General features: G+C 39.4%; 2 protein-coding genes across 2 annotated transcripts in view; one reads left to right on the top strand and one right to left on the bottom strand.

Annotated features, from left to right (window-relative positions):
- The window catches only part of LOC137173484 (phospholipid phosphatase-related protein type 4), a 53579-nt gene extending 42903 nt beyond the window's left edge, over window positions 1-10676 (bottom strand). Inside the window, exons 1-2 of the mRNA XM_067578358.1 lie at window positions 10590-10676; window positions 6120-6578 (exon numbers count right to left, since the gene is read on the bottom strand). Of these exons, the coding sequence (XP_067434459.1) occupies window positions 6120-6191 (72 nt within the window). The 5' untranslated portion in view covers window positions 6192-6578; window positions 10590-10676. The remainder of the gene's footprint in view (window positions 1-6119; window positions 6579-10589) is intronic.
- Window positions 10677-10756: 80 nt separating this feature from the next.
- plppr5b (phospholipid phosphatase related 5b) overlaps window positions 10757-19319 on the top strand; it is a 174603-nt gene continuing 166040 nt past the window's right edge. Inside the window, exon 1 of the mRNA XM_067578063.1 lies at window positions 10757-11723. The gene's annotated coding sequence lies outside the window, so the exon portion shown is untranslated. The remainder of the gene's footprint in view (window positions 11724-19319) is intronic.

Genomic DNA, 19319 nt, shown 5'->3' with positions numbered 1-19319 from the left:
TTGTAATAGAGTATTTTTTTCACTGTGATATTGGTACTTTTACATATGTAAAATATCTGAGTACTTCCTCCAACACTGATTCGCACTGCCAAATTACAAGCAAACAAGGCCTGGTTATCAAAGTCATCTGAAGTGACAAGAAGCTCAAACACTGGCCATGGTTTTAATAACCTGTCAATCATCTACAATAAAGCCATGATCAAACTACACAATAACTGCCTGATCCAGTAGACTTGGAGCACGACACGATAATTTGTAATTCATGCAGTTCATGAAAGACCAGCTATGATTGGTTGAGGTTCATCCTGCAGTCTGACAAGTCACAGCAGGACCATGATCACCTAATCTCACGTGGTAACCAACTCAAGACATAACCCTTGTCTGCAGATGCACTGTACCCTTCATATGCACTGTGTTTTATCTAGGCTAATGTCCATGTCCCTCCCTACAATTATACATCTGATTTAATCTTTTGTTTTTACCCAGTTTTAGATAACACTTGTTCAGCCCTCCTCATGCTTCCATTTGTTCCACTTTGGAGGAAAAGCTGCCTGAGGCTTCACAGTGGAGCCTCACTGCACTTCATTCAGTCCAAACAAAAGTAGAGCAGCCCGCCTGTTACAGGGAACACACAGATCATATCTGCAGATGCTGCTTTATGCCACATACAATCTAACAGTCTGACATATAGTATTATCACCTTTATGGAGTTGATATGGTGAATATGTTAAATGCCTATTAACACATCAAGCAGACACGGAGCAACATTACCTTTCATTTGGAGTGAATGCCAATGGCTACCTGCTGAATATAGGTCCAATATTTATAAACCTTCAATGTTGCACTTTTTTGAGCCAAAAGTGAGTAAAAACTAATGTATAACTGTTACATCAATCCCTGGAACAAGAGGGACGCCCTCTACCTCTTACTCAATGGGAGCATCCTAAGTCTCTTAAATTGCATCCATGTTTCCCTCACTTGCGGAAACCAAACGAGGAGAGAGGAAAGAAGGAAATGTTGTTTTTAGAGACATGAGACGTCCTTTCCTCTGAAGCATCATGTGAAGCGACGTCTGTTTCTGATGATGCCGGCAGCTGATCACAGCTGATCAACTGTCAGTTGGCTTTAACAGCTGTAGCGACTTTTGATGGTTTGTGTCTGCACACATGTACACTGTGATAATACTAAAAAAGGACGTGAATGCACGCTATCAGTTCTTTCTGTTAACCTGTTCAACAAACACCTTTTGCATTCTGTATTTATACTGCGTACTGTGTCCTGCTCAGAGGCACATGAACTATCTCTACTGGCAGAACTGGTTTATATTATTTATTAATTATTTGTGTCTTTATTTATTGATATTCTGATTGTGAATTTGTGGTTTAATAACCCAGAATATGATCAGACAGTCTTTTGAACACTGAAAATTATTTATTAGGCTAAATGTTTCAGGGGAAATTGAAATTATGTAACTTACATCAAACCTGACGCTGAGGCATTTTCAGCCTCACATGTGACTGAATGGATATGACGAATATTTTATAAAATATAAATGTGTTTAAAATGTGTTTCTTGCTGACAGACAGATTCTCCCTGACTTTAACTTGATCCATAATAACAGTTCATGGGGGAAATAACATGATCATGAAAAGAAAAATCTGTCTAATAAATGAAGAAAGTTGTTTATGGTTCTTTTTGTTGATCAGACTGACAATTAACACAGATTTTTAACTAGATGATGAATCAGAAAACAAATAAAGAATAAAACTTGGGAGGGGTACACTTAAACTTTAATCTGTTATCTGTCTCCACGTTGGTATGAAACTGCAGTGATGTTGTGATGTATCAGATTAGTCTGATCAGCTGCAGCATCCAATCAATAACTGATATCCAAAAGGGGGCGTGTTGGCCGGTGTGAAGGCTGCTGTCGTGTTTCCTCGCTCCTCAGAGATCCCTCCTCACTCCTTGGAGCAGAAATAAGAGACTTGGGATGCCCGTCAAAATAGTGGACCAGAGCAACTTCTGGTTCAGGCGAAGAGCGAGGAAAGATCAAATAAGAGACTTGAGATATACCCACTGCCTCCTTAACCTGCTGCCAATCCCTGAGTGGCTCTCTCCCTCTCTGTGTGTGTGTGTGTGTGATTGTCTGCAGGTGTGCTGGAGTCACAGCAGAGCCACATCAGCTGCACCTCACCTCCATGATCAATACATCTACAAATATTCAGTCCTGCCACTTCCACTTTGCCAGATCATAGTCTCTGCCACCAGTTAGTGCTGCTACATTTTGAGCCACTTTGAATCTTGGCAAATTGCAGTTTTTTGATTCAGCTTGTTTCCTGTCCATTGTCTCCTCTCCCCTGCGGTCTCATCTGCTCTGCCTCCAACCCCTGTTTCCTGCCCCTCATCTGTTCAAGTCATGCTGTTCTGCCTTCAGCCCTGTGCTACTCAGTCTCCCTGGATCTCACTCTGGGCCTGCTTCTTTGGCCCCTATCTGCCCCTGTCCCTGCCTCAGCTACTGGCTCTCAGCTTCCAGCCCAAACTTCACTCACCTGCAGCCCAACTTCCCCATCCTATGCAATAAATCTCTTTTACTTAATTCCAGTCTCCATGACTGTGTCTGCATCTGGGTACATTTGATTTCTAGCCTCTTGTAACAATAACTAAGTTTGAGGTCATGAAGAAGTCATATGACTTCAGTGACAGGAGTATTTGAGCCAATAACATTCTTCCTTTTCATGGTTACATGGAGGAACCGGAGGTTTAGGTATTTCTACCAAGTTTGCTTCTGTTTCACAGTTTAGCATTGCACCCTTAAGTTTTGTCACCTCTTGTGTCAGGATTTCTATCCAATGATGCTTCTCAACAACCCCAGTCAGGTAGGAAACTGACAAGAGACAGATTTTAAAAAAGAACAGTCCAACTCAGTTTTAATAAAATATTCATGTCCCCCAATCTTTGACTTTTGCTAAAAATGATGTTGTATAGCACCTATTGTTAAAAATAGTGAAGATGAATCCAGATTAAAAACATGGGCATTTATAACTAGAACCGCCACCCGGTAAAATTTACTCATGTATGAAATGCATTTATTTTATGTTTAAACATTTTAAGTTGCTAGGCAACAGCATTTGTTTGAACATGTGATCTGAGAACTACGTCAAGTCATAATTAAATTATAAAATAAGCAGAGGAGAATGACCTGCTCTTCACAACTAGTCAGCTGATTTTGATGTATAAAAATCAATGGAGTTCTAAGTACTAATGTTAGCCACGTGTGTCTGTTTGTTCTATTGTAACCCCACTTTGTGATGGACCATTTCTCACTTACTTTAGAGTATATTTACTGTAAAGATAATTACTTTCTTTTTTAAATTTATTCATTTTTTATTAACCTTGGTTAAAATATGTCAGATATAATAAGTCAAATGCAATCTTTTTTTTTTTTTATTAGTCTAGCTACTGTCGCTCGCTGGGCACAATTATTTGGATGTGATGTAATAATGTTCCAGTACAGATTATGATTTTTGGAAAAGCAAAGGAGAGTTTTAAATGACACGGTCTTAAGTGAGAGAAGTAAGAGAATTTAGGCTCTCATACCCTGATATTTTACGTATTTGAATAACTTTTTCTGCTGATTCCTAATAATTACTCATTATTTTTCATTTTTCTATTTCTTCCTTTTTTTGTCAACACAGAGAAGCTGCTGTAACATAACATTTTTCACATCAATTGAAGCAATGAGGATTTAAGTGTTGCCATTTACTGTATTTAAGCCAACTTACAACAACCTGTGCAGCTGCATTCATCTCATCCACACCTGTCATCAGATCTGTGCCCACTTTTCTGTTGCTATGTTTTATGGATGTAGCTAGATAGTGATCTAGGAGGATAAAGTCATTATATACTGCTGCCTACAAAGCTCTTATTGGTCAACTCTTTCCCCAACAAGAGAAACAGCCCTCAGTTCTGTGAACTTCATGTCATATTGAAGGTATCGCAATTACCAGTTTCCTACTTAAACAGTATCAACATCCAAGTAATTCAAACAAGGGAGGTCTGATATATCCAACTTTGACGTATGTTAATACAAAAAACCCCCCAAAAAAACCACTTAATGCCGGCCAAAGTCTGTTGTTCAAGGTAAAAAAACTCAGATTTAATAAAGACAACCAACTCTGCAATGATACAGCTGACTCATCCCACCATATCATATGCTTGCTTCTCAATGAAAGTAGGTAAACTGCTCAATTTGAGAAATCACATCTGGTGTGCAGCTGGTGATATGAGTGTAGAGCAAATTGGCTAAACCTATTATGACACAGCAGAAGTACGGTTAGGTCTGAGGTGAGAGCTGCTTCTTTCAGCCTCTAGAGCTATCAGCATTAAGAATTTATATGTCAGGTGAACAGCCATGAGTCCTGATTGCAGAGGTAAATCTCTCCACGGAGGAGGGATGCATCATGATTGGCAGGCTGTGATCTCCTCTCCACATCTATCAGGGAACACGGCAGTCATGATTTACAGGAGAGAAGGATGGGACTGAGCTGAACGGGTTCACCACCTCAGCTCTCTGCAAACCAGCCACTGACACAGACTCAGAGAAATCAGCCTGAGTGGGCATAATTATATGCACAAATGCTGTAGTTCACTGAGCAGAATTAACTTTAGCACTGACCTAGTTTAAATGCCTCCTGCTGTTTGTAAAAATAGAGGGCAAGAATCCTTCAGTGAACAGCAGCTTTAGTGTTTTAAACCTCAAGGCTGAAATGTTTTGTTCAGGCATATTAATTGTGTGCACTGAAATGTAAATAGAAAGATTCCAAAAACAAAACAAAGGTAAAGAAATCTCCTTTCCAAGCCTCCACAGAGAGAGAGAGGAGTTCATGGGAATGATGCAGTCATTCCAACAGCATCCATCACACAACATTAGAGGCAAATCCATAATATATGATGCCAGTTTGATTGTAGAGCCACGGGCTTACTGGTGAATTAGAGCATGCATAAAGTGTTCAGCAGGGGAACAAGTGACAGTCACCACAAGCTGCATGCAATCTCTACTAAACACTTCAAATCACCATTCAAATCTCTTACAAACACATTTTAACAAGATAATACTAAAAAATAAAATGTCAATCATCACCAGAGGAGTCTGGTTGACTGGCCCGTACTAACAGACACTGTTGCCACTTAGGAATTCCCTCGTCCTTATCCATCATGGCTGCACCACCCTGTCACCACACACTCATATTTACTTGCCGGTGTTGGTCTGCTTCTCAGGTTGTGGAAATTTCCTCATCATGTTTTATGTCTTTATGCTGCACGTACTCAGTGTGTGTGGCTGTGCAGAATCATTTGTTGATATTGCAGCCATTTCCAGCTTGAGTCAACTGAATTGTTAATATGATGCAACAGATCAAAATGCATGTGTTTGAATCTCTGATCGCAAGGATCATCAATGATCAGTCTCTGAATTTTTGTCTGTTTTAATGTGTATATAAAGAAAGAAATGGAATATGAAGCATTTCTACCATTTTTACAGAGAGAATGTGTTATTTGTTGTATTTGTATTGTATTTCATTTGTACTTTCTTATGTTTATGTTATTGTATTCATGATGTACACACATTTGTATTGTTAGTTCTGTTATCTTTTATTTTGCATTATCTGTTATCTAAAAGAAAAACAGAATTAGATGTGTAGTGTGTCCATGTGCATCTTCTTCATGTTCAAGAAATACTATTCAAATGTGAATGTGTATGTTGGTCTGTTACCGTACCAGTATTCTACTGTGGCATCAGGTTGTGAGTAAGAAATACAAAAGCAGCTTTGGACGCTTGATCTTGTTATAATAGAGTGATGTGACGTGATGTTGCCTTTTATTTGAGGGTAAAATCATCTAAACTCATTGTACGCACATTTCTTTTGCAGAATACAGTGTGTTGTGTTTGACCTATATATTAAAATAGTATCAGCCAAGTCATATGATGATGTCTCTTGAGCAAAAAATGCTTTTCTTAAAGTAGAATGGATTATCAGTATTAGTTATTCCTGATCTGACTGCTCTATTTGATGGAATTGAGAGCGTCTCTGAATGAGAAGCATGCAGTATGATGAACCCACCTCTACAAAATAGAAACAGGGCAGCAGGCTGACACTGTCTTTGGTCAGGATCCCCTTTTCTCTCGCAGACATGGTCAGGCCTCGAAATATCCAAGCAGATCCGAGATGAGACGAGGGAAGAATAGCTGTGCTCTTCCAGGCGTCCTGCCGGGATCAGGAGCTCTCCATGCCGCTGTGTGTAGCAGGATGCTCAGGACAACAGCCGCTCTGTATCCAGCGATACTCCCGATCCCCAGACCTGCACGGCCCTTTATCTCTGCTGGTGAGGAGCCCGGGGCTCGGTTCTGTGCATGTCTTCCGACGAGCTGTCAGGTAGAGAACGGAGCCACACCGACGGAGGGAGGGAGGGGGGAGGAGGAGGAGGAGGAGGAGAGGGAGCGCAGGCGCACTGGAGAGGAGGGTAGTTGACAGCATATGGTTTTGAATGCTGACATCGACAATGGACGGAGCAGTCTGACTCTGCGGGCAGAAAATGTCAGTTTTACATAATTTGAAAAATAATTTTAGCAGTACGTCCTGTCAGCGCGCTCTGGCACTTGTTGGCGCACACGCAGGTGCCATGACGTCCTTCTGACACGCTCCTGTTTCCCGGCCTCGGTCAAGACCAGGTTGCCTGATTTGTATCCCATTATAGAAGCAGTTATTTGTGGGATTGCTGCACAGCAGTGATTAATACAGGATCATGTTTGGCACAAAGGTTCCAATCTGTTCTCTCTCATCAGCAGCGCCACTATTTAACTACTTATCATCCTCTTCAAATGTAGTAACCTGGACCAGCGCCTGCTGCGGACAGTAATGAAGTGTAATTAGATTATGACTACTACATCTATTGATACTGTTTAACATAACCCAATGATATTAGTGACGGATGACTCTCAACCATCGACATACAGTATCCTCGTTGGCTTTTTTTTTTTGCATGTAATTTGTTAAATTACATGAAAAGAGAGCAGCTTTATTTTTTTAAGTAAGCTTATACATTGAACTCCAATCTCACTATTCACTATCACACACTATGTCTAACATTTCACACATTTGACCCAGATACATTACTGTCCAATAAATATCTCATAAATATTACACCTTTTTTCTTTCAGAAATATCGTTAATATTTGTTCATCAAATCACAAATAATTAAGTGAGCTCAAGTATTTGGTGGTCTAGAATTCCATGTAAAATCCAGTTTCTCCTGAACCAACAGATATGTATATGTTGCATCCCTTTCAGAGCTATCACTAGAACACCAGAGCACATAACTGAACTCATACAAACACAGAGACACCTGCACACAAACACACACATCTGCTCCCATCTCCAAGTCACACATATATCCTATAACTTATCACCATCTCCATTAATCACTAATCATAGAATCCTCATGGTTATTAAACCATTACTTTCTGATGAGAACTATTCAAAACTGATCAACTGAAATTCAAGTTCATGAAGCTTTTTTTCATTATCCTAAGTCACTATCAACCTAAACTGATCTATCATAAGCACAAGGATTGTTTCAGAGTAATACTGTCCACAACCACAAAACAGTACATTTTCTGGTCTCTTCCTTTAAAGCTATTATCAGGATATCTGGATGAATAATAACATGTTTCACACCTGCTCCTCAGACTTTCTCTTACTTCATAAAATATGGGGTTGGTTTTACAAAGAAAGTCTGTAATATTAGGCCAGATTAGATTAGTCTAATGCAAATTGAACAGTTTAAGCCATCCGACCCCCAGGCTAACTCAAAACTAATAGCCATATTTCTATGGTAACAATCAGTGACACCAGTCACACCAGACCTCTCAGGTGGTCTGGGACAGGTCTGCTTTCTGTCCCCAGAGGCAAAACTAAACATAGAGAAGCAGCATTCAGTTTTTATGCTCCACATATCTGGAACAAAATCCCAGAAAACTGCAGGTCTGCTGCAACTCTAAGGTTCCTTTAAATCACAGCTGAAGAACTTTTCTCTCTGCCTTTTATTAAAGCAAATTTAAGGGTTAATATCTTACACTGCACTGTAACTTTTATTCTCCGTTTTATGTCTTATTCTATTTTAGCTTATTTTTATTTCCAATTTAACACTTTTTAATTGTATTTAAATGTATTGTTACATTGCCTTGTGTTGCTTTTATTTTGTCTTGATGCCTTTTATGCTTTATGTAAAGCACTTTGAATTGCCTTGTCGTTGAAATGTGCTATACAAATAAACTCGCCTTGCCTTATACTTTGTGTTTTGATAACATGTTGAGGAGCAATAAATAAGAAGGGAGTTTAAAGAGACAGCAGTAACCTGTTGGAAATATACAGCAGCCTGACTGACAAGTACTGAGCTACTGGAAGTTTTTTGAACACAGTATATAAGTTTTATGTTACATTCTTTCCTGAATTTTCTCAGAAAAATTTCCTTTCTTTGTCCTTTTTTGGAATTTTTCTTGAAGGCAAATATTTTCTGCTGGAGTGACACAAGTGGATTGGCTGGACACAGTCGCTCAGTCAGTCATGTTTTTCAGTTGGAAAAAAGTCAGAATTTAGCCAGAATTCATGCAAAATTATTTTCCTACATGTACTTTAGATGGTCAAGAACTAAACAACTTTGTGCAACCAATGAATTTAGATGTCTATCGGAAGTCTGACTATTATAGTATATTATATTATAGTATATCTATATAGTATATCTACACATATTCACAGCTCATTCACGACTCTGTCTGGCTGATGATTGGTCCATTAAACGTGCTGCTGCTCTGTCCCACCCACTGAACAGTCAATCCAGTGAGCCATATTAGTGCTCATTCACTGAGAAATGCTGGAGACTCCCTTCAAGGAGAGGTGTCAAGATCCCTATAATGTTATGTGGTGCTTTAACCATGTCACATACTTCTGCCTTTACTCCTGATAGACAAGAGCAGAGGTGGGACAAAGTCATTTTTGTCACAAGTCTCAAGTCTCAGCTATCAAGTCCCAAGTTAAGACCCAACATAAGTAATTATATGCTCTTAACCAAGGCCTTGTACACTTGAGGTCAGATGCATAAACCTCTGCAGATTCATGACTAACACTGTGTTTTCACACAAAGCTAGAAATATGCAGATGCATCATTGTCAGATTTATAAAGCCATGATACTCATGGCGCTGTTTTATAAATTTTCCTCATTTTGGAAGTGGGAGCATGTGCAAGTCTCATTTCTACTCCCACAGTTAGCCATAAATGGATGTAGACACACCCTTAACCAGCTGTTTGCATATCAGTATGCTGCCTGTTCAACCAGTCTGTACACTTGTCAGTGAAACTAATGGAAAAGAAGTAGTGTAAGGTTCTCCACCTCATTTAACCAACGGCTGGTTCTAGAAAAAACATGTGTACTCTAGTATGAAACCCAAAACCCTATTTTCAATGTGCTAATTACATAAAGGTTGACACACTCACATTAACCAATAAGATTTTTAAAAATCTATTTTACAGTGTTGAATAGTTGACACTGTAGAGCTGATCAGAGGATATCTGTAGGATTCTAATGCTAATCAGATTACACACAAGTATTCATGAGTATATCATGTCAGAGGACCATATGGTCATATGCTTATTAATATTTTTAACCATCAATGTTTGAATGTATGTGTTGTTGTGATGAGAAGCTCTCATGATGGAGCCTGTGGAGTAGTGTGAGGTTTAACATCTCAGCTCTGACACATTAGCTGCTTGCCAGGGTTTCTTCCCACTGACTGCTGGCCTGGTAAATGGACACCGGGCTGCACAGTGAGTGAGTCAGTGTGTGTGTGTGTGTGTCAATAGGACTCTTGTTACTGCTGCTGGAATAGATACAGATGGGGGTAGTGCTGCCTTCATGGTGCACTCTAAGCATCTGTAATCTTTATGTCCAAAGACATCCTTTTGCACAGTTAAGTTTTTTTGATCAGATGCATGTGCCTGGGAGGACAAATAAAGGTGTCTGTGTTGAACAATGATGTTATTGTCAGTAAGCTTGGGAGAGATATCTCAGTCTACAGTAAGGCCTGTCACTGGGAGTTGTACATGTTGACTGACAGAAAAGGATGCAGCAACAAAATTCATTTTATGATAAATGGCATTACTGTGTTGGAGACTCTTCATCATTTAGACACTTAATTTCTGATTTTTATCTTAAACACAAATAATAAGACAAAGTGGATATTATTTTACAATTAAGAATAACATGACAAACACATTGCCCATCCTACATGAGTTTACACAATACTACTATTGATCAAAAAATATAACATGACAAATTCCAGTGAAAGATACAGTATACAAAACCAAAAGAGAAAATATCAATTATAACATCATACGTTTTCATACTGAGACTGAAAGTTCATTAGTGCCCTTTTAAGCAGTTTAGCGCAACATTTGGATGAAATGGGTCATTAACATGTCTCATATACATGGATGTAAATGGCCTCCTTGATCTGATGCATTCACCTCACACCCACCTTCAAAAACCATCTTTGGACAGAGATAGATGTTACATCTGCCCCTGGACCTTCATCAGTGCCTCAGTAACCTGCTGTCTCCCTTTGGGCAGCTCCCCCTCCCTTTCCCTTTCTCTCTCTGTGTGTCTGATTGTGTGCAGGTGTGCTGGAGTCAGGGCGGAGCCCCCAGCTGCACCTCATCACTGCAATCAAGATCCCTACTAATACTCAGCTCTGCCATCTCCACACTGTCAGATCATAGTCTCATTGACCAGTTTGTGTTGCTATGCTCCAGCCTCATTTCTGCTTGTTTGCAAGTTGTTTTTGCTTTATCCCTGACTAACCTCATTCTCTGCGTTCTCTCAGTCCTGCTGCCCCTGACTCTGGCCCTTCATCTATTCCTCCGCCTGCTCTGGTCTGCTGCTCTGCCACAATCCCTGCCATTCAGCCTCGGATCCTCACTCACCCAGTTCCCTTGGAAACCTCTCAGGGACTGCATCCTTCAGCCCTGCTCTGCTCTGGTCACACTTAACTGCACTCAAGTTCATACTTGTCAAAGTTGTCATTTGTTTTTTGCCCAGCTTTTTTTAAATTTTAAGATGTTTTCAGTTTAACTGTTCAAACACTCAAAAGAAACAAAAACAAAAAACAATTTCCTGGAATTAAAAAATACAACAAATCGTTGATGTTTAAAAGTTAATTTTATTTTATGCTCGGAATTGTTTCTGTTTTATCGTATTTCCGACATCGCTTGAATGCAACTTCACCTCAGAGACCGATCTGAGCCGCGCATGCGTATTAACAGCGGAACCCCCTTGCATACACAACTCTGAGGCTCCTGTGATTAAAACAGCGAAGATGCGGAAAAGTGTGAAGAAGAGATAAGCGGGGATCTACCGGAGTCGGTGGGACCGGGTGATGTGACAGCTGCAGGCACCGACCAGCGCTGCTGTCAGAAGGTTGAACTGCTGCTTTTTGTTGCTATTGTTCAGCCGACTGAGACTCCAGAGAGGCTGCACAAACTCCTGGAGCTGTCCAAGGTAGGAGTCTCTCTCCCCGGTGTCCTTCAGCTGTGCAGCCGCTGGTGTCCACAGCGGAGCAGGAAGTGCAGCAGACAGAGCACCGCAAGAGAGCCACACCACTGTCTGCTGTCAGGTTAGTCATCATCACCAGCTGAAACAACTTCACGTTTCATTTCTTTAACCAACACTGTCGTTCAGCCTTAACAAGGTGACCAAGCTACAAACTGACTTCACCTGTGGAGAGAACATACACTGCAGCTCTGCTTACTGAGCACAGCTGCATCCACTGAACCAACAGCTTCATGAAGTTAGTTCACCACCTGCCTACAGGCGATAGCCTAATGGGGTTAAAGTTGAATATATCTAGTCTAGACAATTCCTAAAGGGGCATTCCACTAATTTTACACGCACACAAATCAGTTTATTAGTCAAGAGGAGTGCTTACTCAGTCAATGCAAACAGCTTTAAAGTCTGAGAAAATAACCCTGATGATGTCACAGTGATGTCATCAGGTAGAGGCATCCACTCCCTTCTGAGGAACTGGAAACCAGCCAGAATTTTACTTTCCAATCTGGTTGATTTAATATGTCTCGATTCACAGAAATGATAGTGGTTACAAAATGATTGTCTTGGGCATCTATCTCCCATTTGTTATGTCTTTTACTATGGTGCTGGAGGTGAAAATAAGACTTAATTACATGTATATATGTATATATATATATATATATATATATATATATATTTACTTACCAGAGCATCATAGCTTATCATTGGCTCACCTCCAGATTCCTTAGATGTTCTTTTTAAAAAAACAGAACAGGAACAAAGTTTAGGACCGAACACATATGAAGAGCACAAACTCAGTAGTGTCTTTAGTGGACTGAACAGTTCATTTAGTGCACAGCTGCATCAATGACACCTTTGTGCTGCTGTGGTGAAGCTTTTCAATGACTTGCTAGAATATTAAGTGGCCTTTATGATTACTTACTACTGCTGGCTGTGAGCTCTTTTGTATTCTTTATTTGCTCTGTGTTGGCACTTTAAGGAGTTTTATTGCCTTGTGTTTTTACTTCTCCATGTGTCCAGTGCTGTCTTTCAAACTATTTTAACTGTTATCCTGGCTTTGATTGTTTTTGTTTTAATATTTTTTTCCTCTTGTTGCATGTGATAACTATTGTAGTTTCTGTTTTGGGGATCAATAAAGTATATCTAGCTATAAAATTGTTTTTGGAATGAGTTGCTATGGATACTGTTATATATCTGCTCTTTTGCTCTGTGGCTGCTTGTTAATGGATACTGTATTTCATCATGCTGCTGGTGTTGGTGGTGTGTACATGTAGTTTGGTAACATGAGTTTTCCATGGGTCCACTTCACATTGGGTCCAAAATGTTGGAGACGTCTACTTCAGGGTTATCTCAGCTTGACAGAAGATTACAACAGAGAGCTTGTGTTACAAGCTATGAGTGTGGAGTCTGAAAGATGTGGGTGTTGATCAGGCAAGTAGAATCTTTCATGATGGGAAATGTTGTATCCAGTGTTTTTCCAGAGTTTGTCCCATACTAGAGACTAAAAGTTAAGATACCTCAATCTCTGCTTTTGACAATTAGGTTTTTAAGTCCCAACTAAATTGCTGGAGTGCCCCTTTAGAATACTGAATATTGACATAAAATGTCAGCTATGTGTCCAGATATGTTTTTTGGGACTTCAAATGATGACAAAACTAAGTGAAGCATTATTTCCATATTACAATTACTCACATATATGTGCCTCTGTTGAGGGGCTGTATTTAGCCTGTCCAGCCTGGTGGTGCAGTAAAAACTGTCAGGGGGCCATATTGTTACAACAAGCATTGTTTTATGTTTTGTTTGTCTCTTCTCAAGTTCCTCTTTGTGCACTAGGAGAAATGATCCTGTCAGTCCCGTTTTGTAAACAGTCTTTATCATTGGTGGCCCCAAATTTCTGATAGGGTAATCAATTCATGCATTTTGCTTTACAGAGTCTGTAGCTGCTAGCGATACCAACTCTGGTTATGTTGGGTGCAGTCTGTGATTTGTGAATTAAAAAAACAATACTTAATGAAATGCTAGGCTTACCAAAGCTCGCCATTTATTCCACCTGACCAGTCAATTGGAAGGCACTACAGAGATTTGCAGAAGGGTTGTTTCTGAGTTTTATGTTCCTTAATCAGCCAGTTAGAAGGAGTGCAGCTGTGTATGTGTGTGGCCTGTGGCAGTGCTTCAGTCAGGGGGGGCACAACAAGTATCAGCACCCCCTTAGACCTGCACCTGCTCTGTTGGCCAGTTCACAAATCTGATTGTATCCATCTTGGATTTCTCAGCCTATATGCAAGTCAAGGTCAGCTCTACTTTAGTCCAGAGTGTGGTGGTAATGTACCTGAAGCTGACTGGTAACTGCCAAGAAACAACAATAACAGTTTAGCTAGCTAGCCAACAACTGTCCATCACCTAACACAAACACATGGGCGACTCCCATGGATAAACTCCCTCTGAACACCTTCTGTATGACTGACTGACCTGAGTCTGAGAGAACGATGGCTAATTTCAGTGTAATGTCCACGGCCATTATGACAGGGCCAGACTATATTTGGCCCCATAATGAAAGCTGAGGTTTTTCCCTTTTCCCCTCATTAATCTATAGTAACAATGTAAATCTCATAAATACGACTTTGTATAATTTATAAACTTACAAGTTGAATAACAGGTACATAACTTAATTATTATTAAGCTGCCATAATTTGGCTGATCTGACCAGAACAGATTTGTGTCAATAAGAGCACTTGGCTTCAACCATAAGTGAAGCAGGCCTCTGCTTTCTTGTGTGTGGATAAGATATCAATTACATTCAAGTCTCATAGTGTAACACAGAAGATATGATCATGTTTATGCGTCATTTTTTTGCTACATGAGTATCAACATAAGCTGCTATAACTCTATTAGCCCTCACTTACTCATATGGATTATGACATCTTCCCTCAGATAAAACCCTTTTATCAATCAGTATGATTCTTAAATGAATGAAAACAATTAAAAACATATTTGGCTCTGTTTTCACTGAGCCTGTGAAATGTTGGTCCCCCGGTAAGCAGCAATGGTTGACCCTTGCTTCTAGTGGCTACTTCTACAGACTGCTTGTTGGTGTATACTTGGGAGAAGTAAAGCATATTATGAGGCATAAGCATTTACATCTTTTTTAACATCTGGCGAGGATGTGTCTATAACTACTTCTGAGGTGGTTTGAATAATTAGATATCTGTCAATCTCTAATACTTTTCGGATGCATTTGCACATAAAGGATATGTTCACGTGTCTCAAAACAACAGTCAGGTGTCCATATGAACAGTGGAAGAGGTTTTCCTCACTGTAATCATTCCTCCTGTTCATACTGACTATTAAAAGATCCTTCAAATGTGCTTTCAATGTAAGTGATGGAGGACAGTGTTTCCCTGTTGAGCTGCGGTGGAAGTATAGTAACACAAAGAGGGACTTGGGCACTAAAAAGACTGTAACATTGAAAGATATCTACTTGATTTGACTCATTTGGATGCTGAAGCTTCATATTAGCTTCAGATAAACTTTTAAATACATTTTTGTATTATTATTGTTCCCCATCACTTCCATTGTAAGTGCATTATGAAGGGATCTTCTAATGGTCAGTATGAACAGGAGGAATGATTACAGCAAGAAAAACATATTTCACTGTTCATTTGGGCTCCAGACTGTTGTTTTAATACACACACAGAAAAATTGTGAACCCGCCCTTTAACTTTTACATAGCTTTCATTATTACTCTATCATTTAAAGCACAATAAGGAAACTGCATTATTAATTAGGAAAAATTAAATGATCTTTTAATGATGATTTATTCTTTTACTTTAAGTTTTATAGTGCATTATTTAAGTGCAAATTTAATTAACTAACATATTAACTGATTAGAATCAAACAATGTTAAAGTCTATAACTGTTCTAATACCACACTGCAGGCTCCATAGTAAGAAGTAGTTTGTGGTCTTCATTTTAAGATTAAGTTGTGCCACTCTAGTGTTTTCACTGTACTCCATATGATTAAATTTACTTTCACATGTAAAATCTGTGGAATGCCCCTTTAAATTTTGGTTGATGAAGTTTGATTTTTAGGCCCCGTGTTTCCTCTCTGGAATTCACTCTCTCTACTTGACTCTATACAGCCAATATATGACAGCCAATAGATAACTCTTTTTCATATTCTGTCATGTTTATGACTTTAAGCAACAAAACAAGAAGATGAACATGAATACCAAGTTGGCAGTGTTTATGTTGAGAGGTATTTGTCACAGGGAGTCATGAGTCAGGTGTTAGGATCACTACCAGTCTCTGTGCTAGATTTTGCATGTTCTCCATGTGGCTGCACTCGTTTCCTCCTACAGCCAAAGACATGCAGGTTACTTGAACTGGAGATTCTAAAGTGCTCATAGCTGTACAGATAATGTGATGTCAGCCCTGTGATAGACTGCTGAGCTGTCCTGCATCTTAAACGGTGCAAGCACTGATGTGATGGATTTGAGACTTTTTTTCTGTAATCAGGTTGCCACACACAATAATAGTGTTTATTAAAATAAGACCAGATGACAGAGTTGTGATCTGCCCTGGTGTCTCCCTGCTCCTTATATACTTAGAACATTTCTTTATTCTGCTGCTGGATGATGGAATAATCTTGAAGCCTTAAACTGATCACATAAAGCATCAAGTGTTTGAAAAGATGTTTCTCACTAACTTATATTGATGGCTCAGAACATGTCTTGACTGGTGCTATGGTTTTTTGTTGTGTCATTGTAATGGATATAAGTCTTTACTGTGTTTTAATCGATGATTGTAACTACTATTGTGCAGAGTAGTTCTGTATTTTTGATCATCAAATAAATTCAATTCAATAGATCAATCAGACAAAGGGATGTAAATATAGGAAATAAATGAGGAAATTAAAAGATATAGGACCCTATTTTAACCATCTAAAGTGCATGTAGGGTGTGTCCAAATCTACTTTTGCTATTTTAATGGCGGAAAAAATTGTCGAAAGGTTCAAAGGGGTTGTCCATAGTCAATAATAGTCAATAGTCGGTAATTAATCATGGGTGTGTTTTGGGTGTAACATGCAATAAACCAATCAGAGTGTCATCTCCCATTCCCTTTAAAAGTCAGGTGCACTTTTGCCAAGTAGTAAGAAGGAGCACCTCTCTGCAGAGGAAATGGATCTGCTTGTGCGCAAAGTGAAAGTGCACGATCCAAAACAAGCACACTGGCCCCTGCTGCTCCTGGACCTTCCCGTGGCCCCAGACAACCAGTTTATTAATTTGCATTAATTTGCTTTTTTCATTAAAATAGTTTTTGTAATTTGTATTTTCATTTGGTTTTTGAAAAGATTTATTTTTTTAATTACAGCTTTGGTTTCTTTAAAATCATTTTGTTCAGTCATGGAGTAACAGGTCAAATCAGCCGGGTTTTAATTGCTGAAAGTATGGAAACCTGATCACTGTACTCTCAAAAATGTTAAAGAATATTTGTTAAATATTGTTAAATCATTAATTTTAATCATGTAAAGAATCATTAACACAGTTATCAGGACTTGATCAGCTCTCCGAGTTTCTGATCCTGCTTCTGGCAGCAGCTAGTAGCTGTGCAGATTTATTTCCTTCTTTAGTTGAATCATTGTTTTCACCTCATTTATTTCCTCATGTGTTCCTCATGTCATCATGTATTGATGCAGCAGGAAAGTTGATCTGTGTCTGATCTGTTGTTGTCCGTCTGTTTAAATACCTACGTGTATTGCCACGATTTGGTCAAATAATTAGAAAATTTCATCCATCATTACTGCGATTAGTTCATTCTGATAAATATTATGACTAAGCATTATGACATGTATTTTTTAAAATATGCTGATATACACAATAATAATCTTTCACCTTGTAATCCTTTATTTGTAATCTTTTGCATGTTTGTGTGCTGCTGTGCGTCCTGTGTGTGTAACAAGCAGAGTGTATATTGTGCACCTGCCTATGTAGGCACATATTACTATCTTGATAATGCGCCCTTAAAATATTAGTGAAACATTGCAACACTGACTTCAGACCAGGTTTTTGTTGGTCAATAGCACAATCACTCTCTGCTGCCTCAAGATAGCAATGCACCAACAATGCGCCTGACCACACCTCATTTTAAGACCAACACGCCCATGGGCGCACTGATGGGCGCAAGTGCATTTGCTATTTAAACAACGTGGGCGCTGGACAGGAAAATGACAACTTTGTCTGTCTGAAACTAACAAAGACACTTGCATCATGCTTGGCGCCGCTTTGTGCCGGGTGTAAGATAGGGCCCACAAAGTTTGCAAAATCTACAAAAAACAACAGCTTGTTTGTTCCACAAGCCCCATGGCCACACAAGCAGCATCCTCTGTGATGCTGTAACAGAGGCTGGAGATTTATTTGTGTGATGTGAGTCTGGAGTTAGTCTGTGCAGGAGAAGATCATTATGATGTGAGAGAAGCATAGACAGTTTGACTACTGGGATCATTTCTAGTAAGTGCATTTAGGTTACAGTGACATTTTCTACTTCTGGCTGAACAGCAGCCATTTTAAACAGTGCCAGGGTTCAGCTGTTCAACTGAGGATGTGTACGCTGCTGTATGCAGATTCCACCCCACACAATGCATCACAAAGCCACAGTCTTGTGTATTTTAACAGGCGTGTAGTGGCCCACATGGGGAACAATATATGTTAAAAACATGAGAGCGTGTTGGACAGGAGTAATATTCACACTGTTCTCCTGGAGCAGGCTGCCTCTCAGTGATTGGCTGTGCTGCTGTGTAATGAGGGCTAGCAGACTGCTGCTCAGCTTGATAAAGGTCACTAGAGTTCAAGCTGGGTGTGCATACTGTGCTGGTCTGTAAATACACAGTGTGTGTGTGTGTGTGTGTGGATTGCAGGACTATGAATGTCATCCTGAGCTTCTCTTGGGTATTCATGATGTCTGAACTCATCTCAAACTAACTACAGACCTGTTCCTGGTGTTCTTTAACATTATCTACCTTTTTAAAGGATAATTCTGGTTTATTGCAACCTGGGTCTTAATTTCATAGTTTTTGCCATCATTTCTATCTGTAATAATGTGATTGTATGATCAGACAAGTTGTAACAAACCTCCACGTTAGACAAACTTATTTGGAATAGAAAACAAAGGAGAACGGTAAAATTCTTACCCAAACTGTGTGTTCCAAACATCCATCACAAGACAAATTACAGCATCAGTCATTTTTTTCAAATACCCAAGATGTGGCAGGCATATGGTAGAGTTTGACTGGCCACTTCTGGTATTTTTCTTTTTTTCACATCTTTTGCTCAGGCCTGGCCAGATGTCCTCATCAGTGGCAACCAGCAGCGTCGCCCTCAGCACTGGTAACCATAACCCTAACCCTAACTCAGTGCTGAGGGTGAAAAATGTCAGTTAGAACTTCTTAAGACAACTTAACTAAAGACAAACTAAAGTGTTGATGGTACAAAAGTTAACTACGTGTGCCAACTCATATACTGTCAGAACTACTACTAAGTATGATGTATGAAACAAAAACTATGGGTCATGTCATGTGTCGGTAACTGATGTATGTGAAATGTGATGTGCCTACGATAAACTAAACTAACTGCTTCATTGATATCTCTTCTACAGTGTGTTTGTGTTG

This window comes from Thunnus thynnus, chromosome 21, assembly GCF_963924715.1.
Source record: "Thunnus thynnus chromosome 21, fThuThy2.1, whole genome shotgun sequence".
Classification (NCBI taxonomy): Eukaryota; Metazoa; Chordata; class Actinopteri; order Scombriformes; family Scombridae; genus Thunnus; species Thunnus thynnus.
Note: the sequence above shows the minus strand (reverse complement) of the source record. Positions and strands in the feature narration are given on the sequence as shown.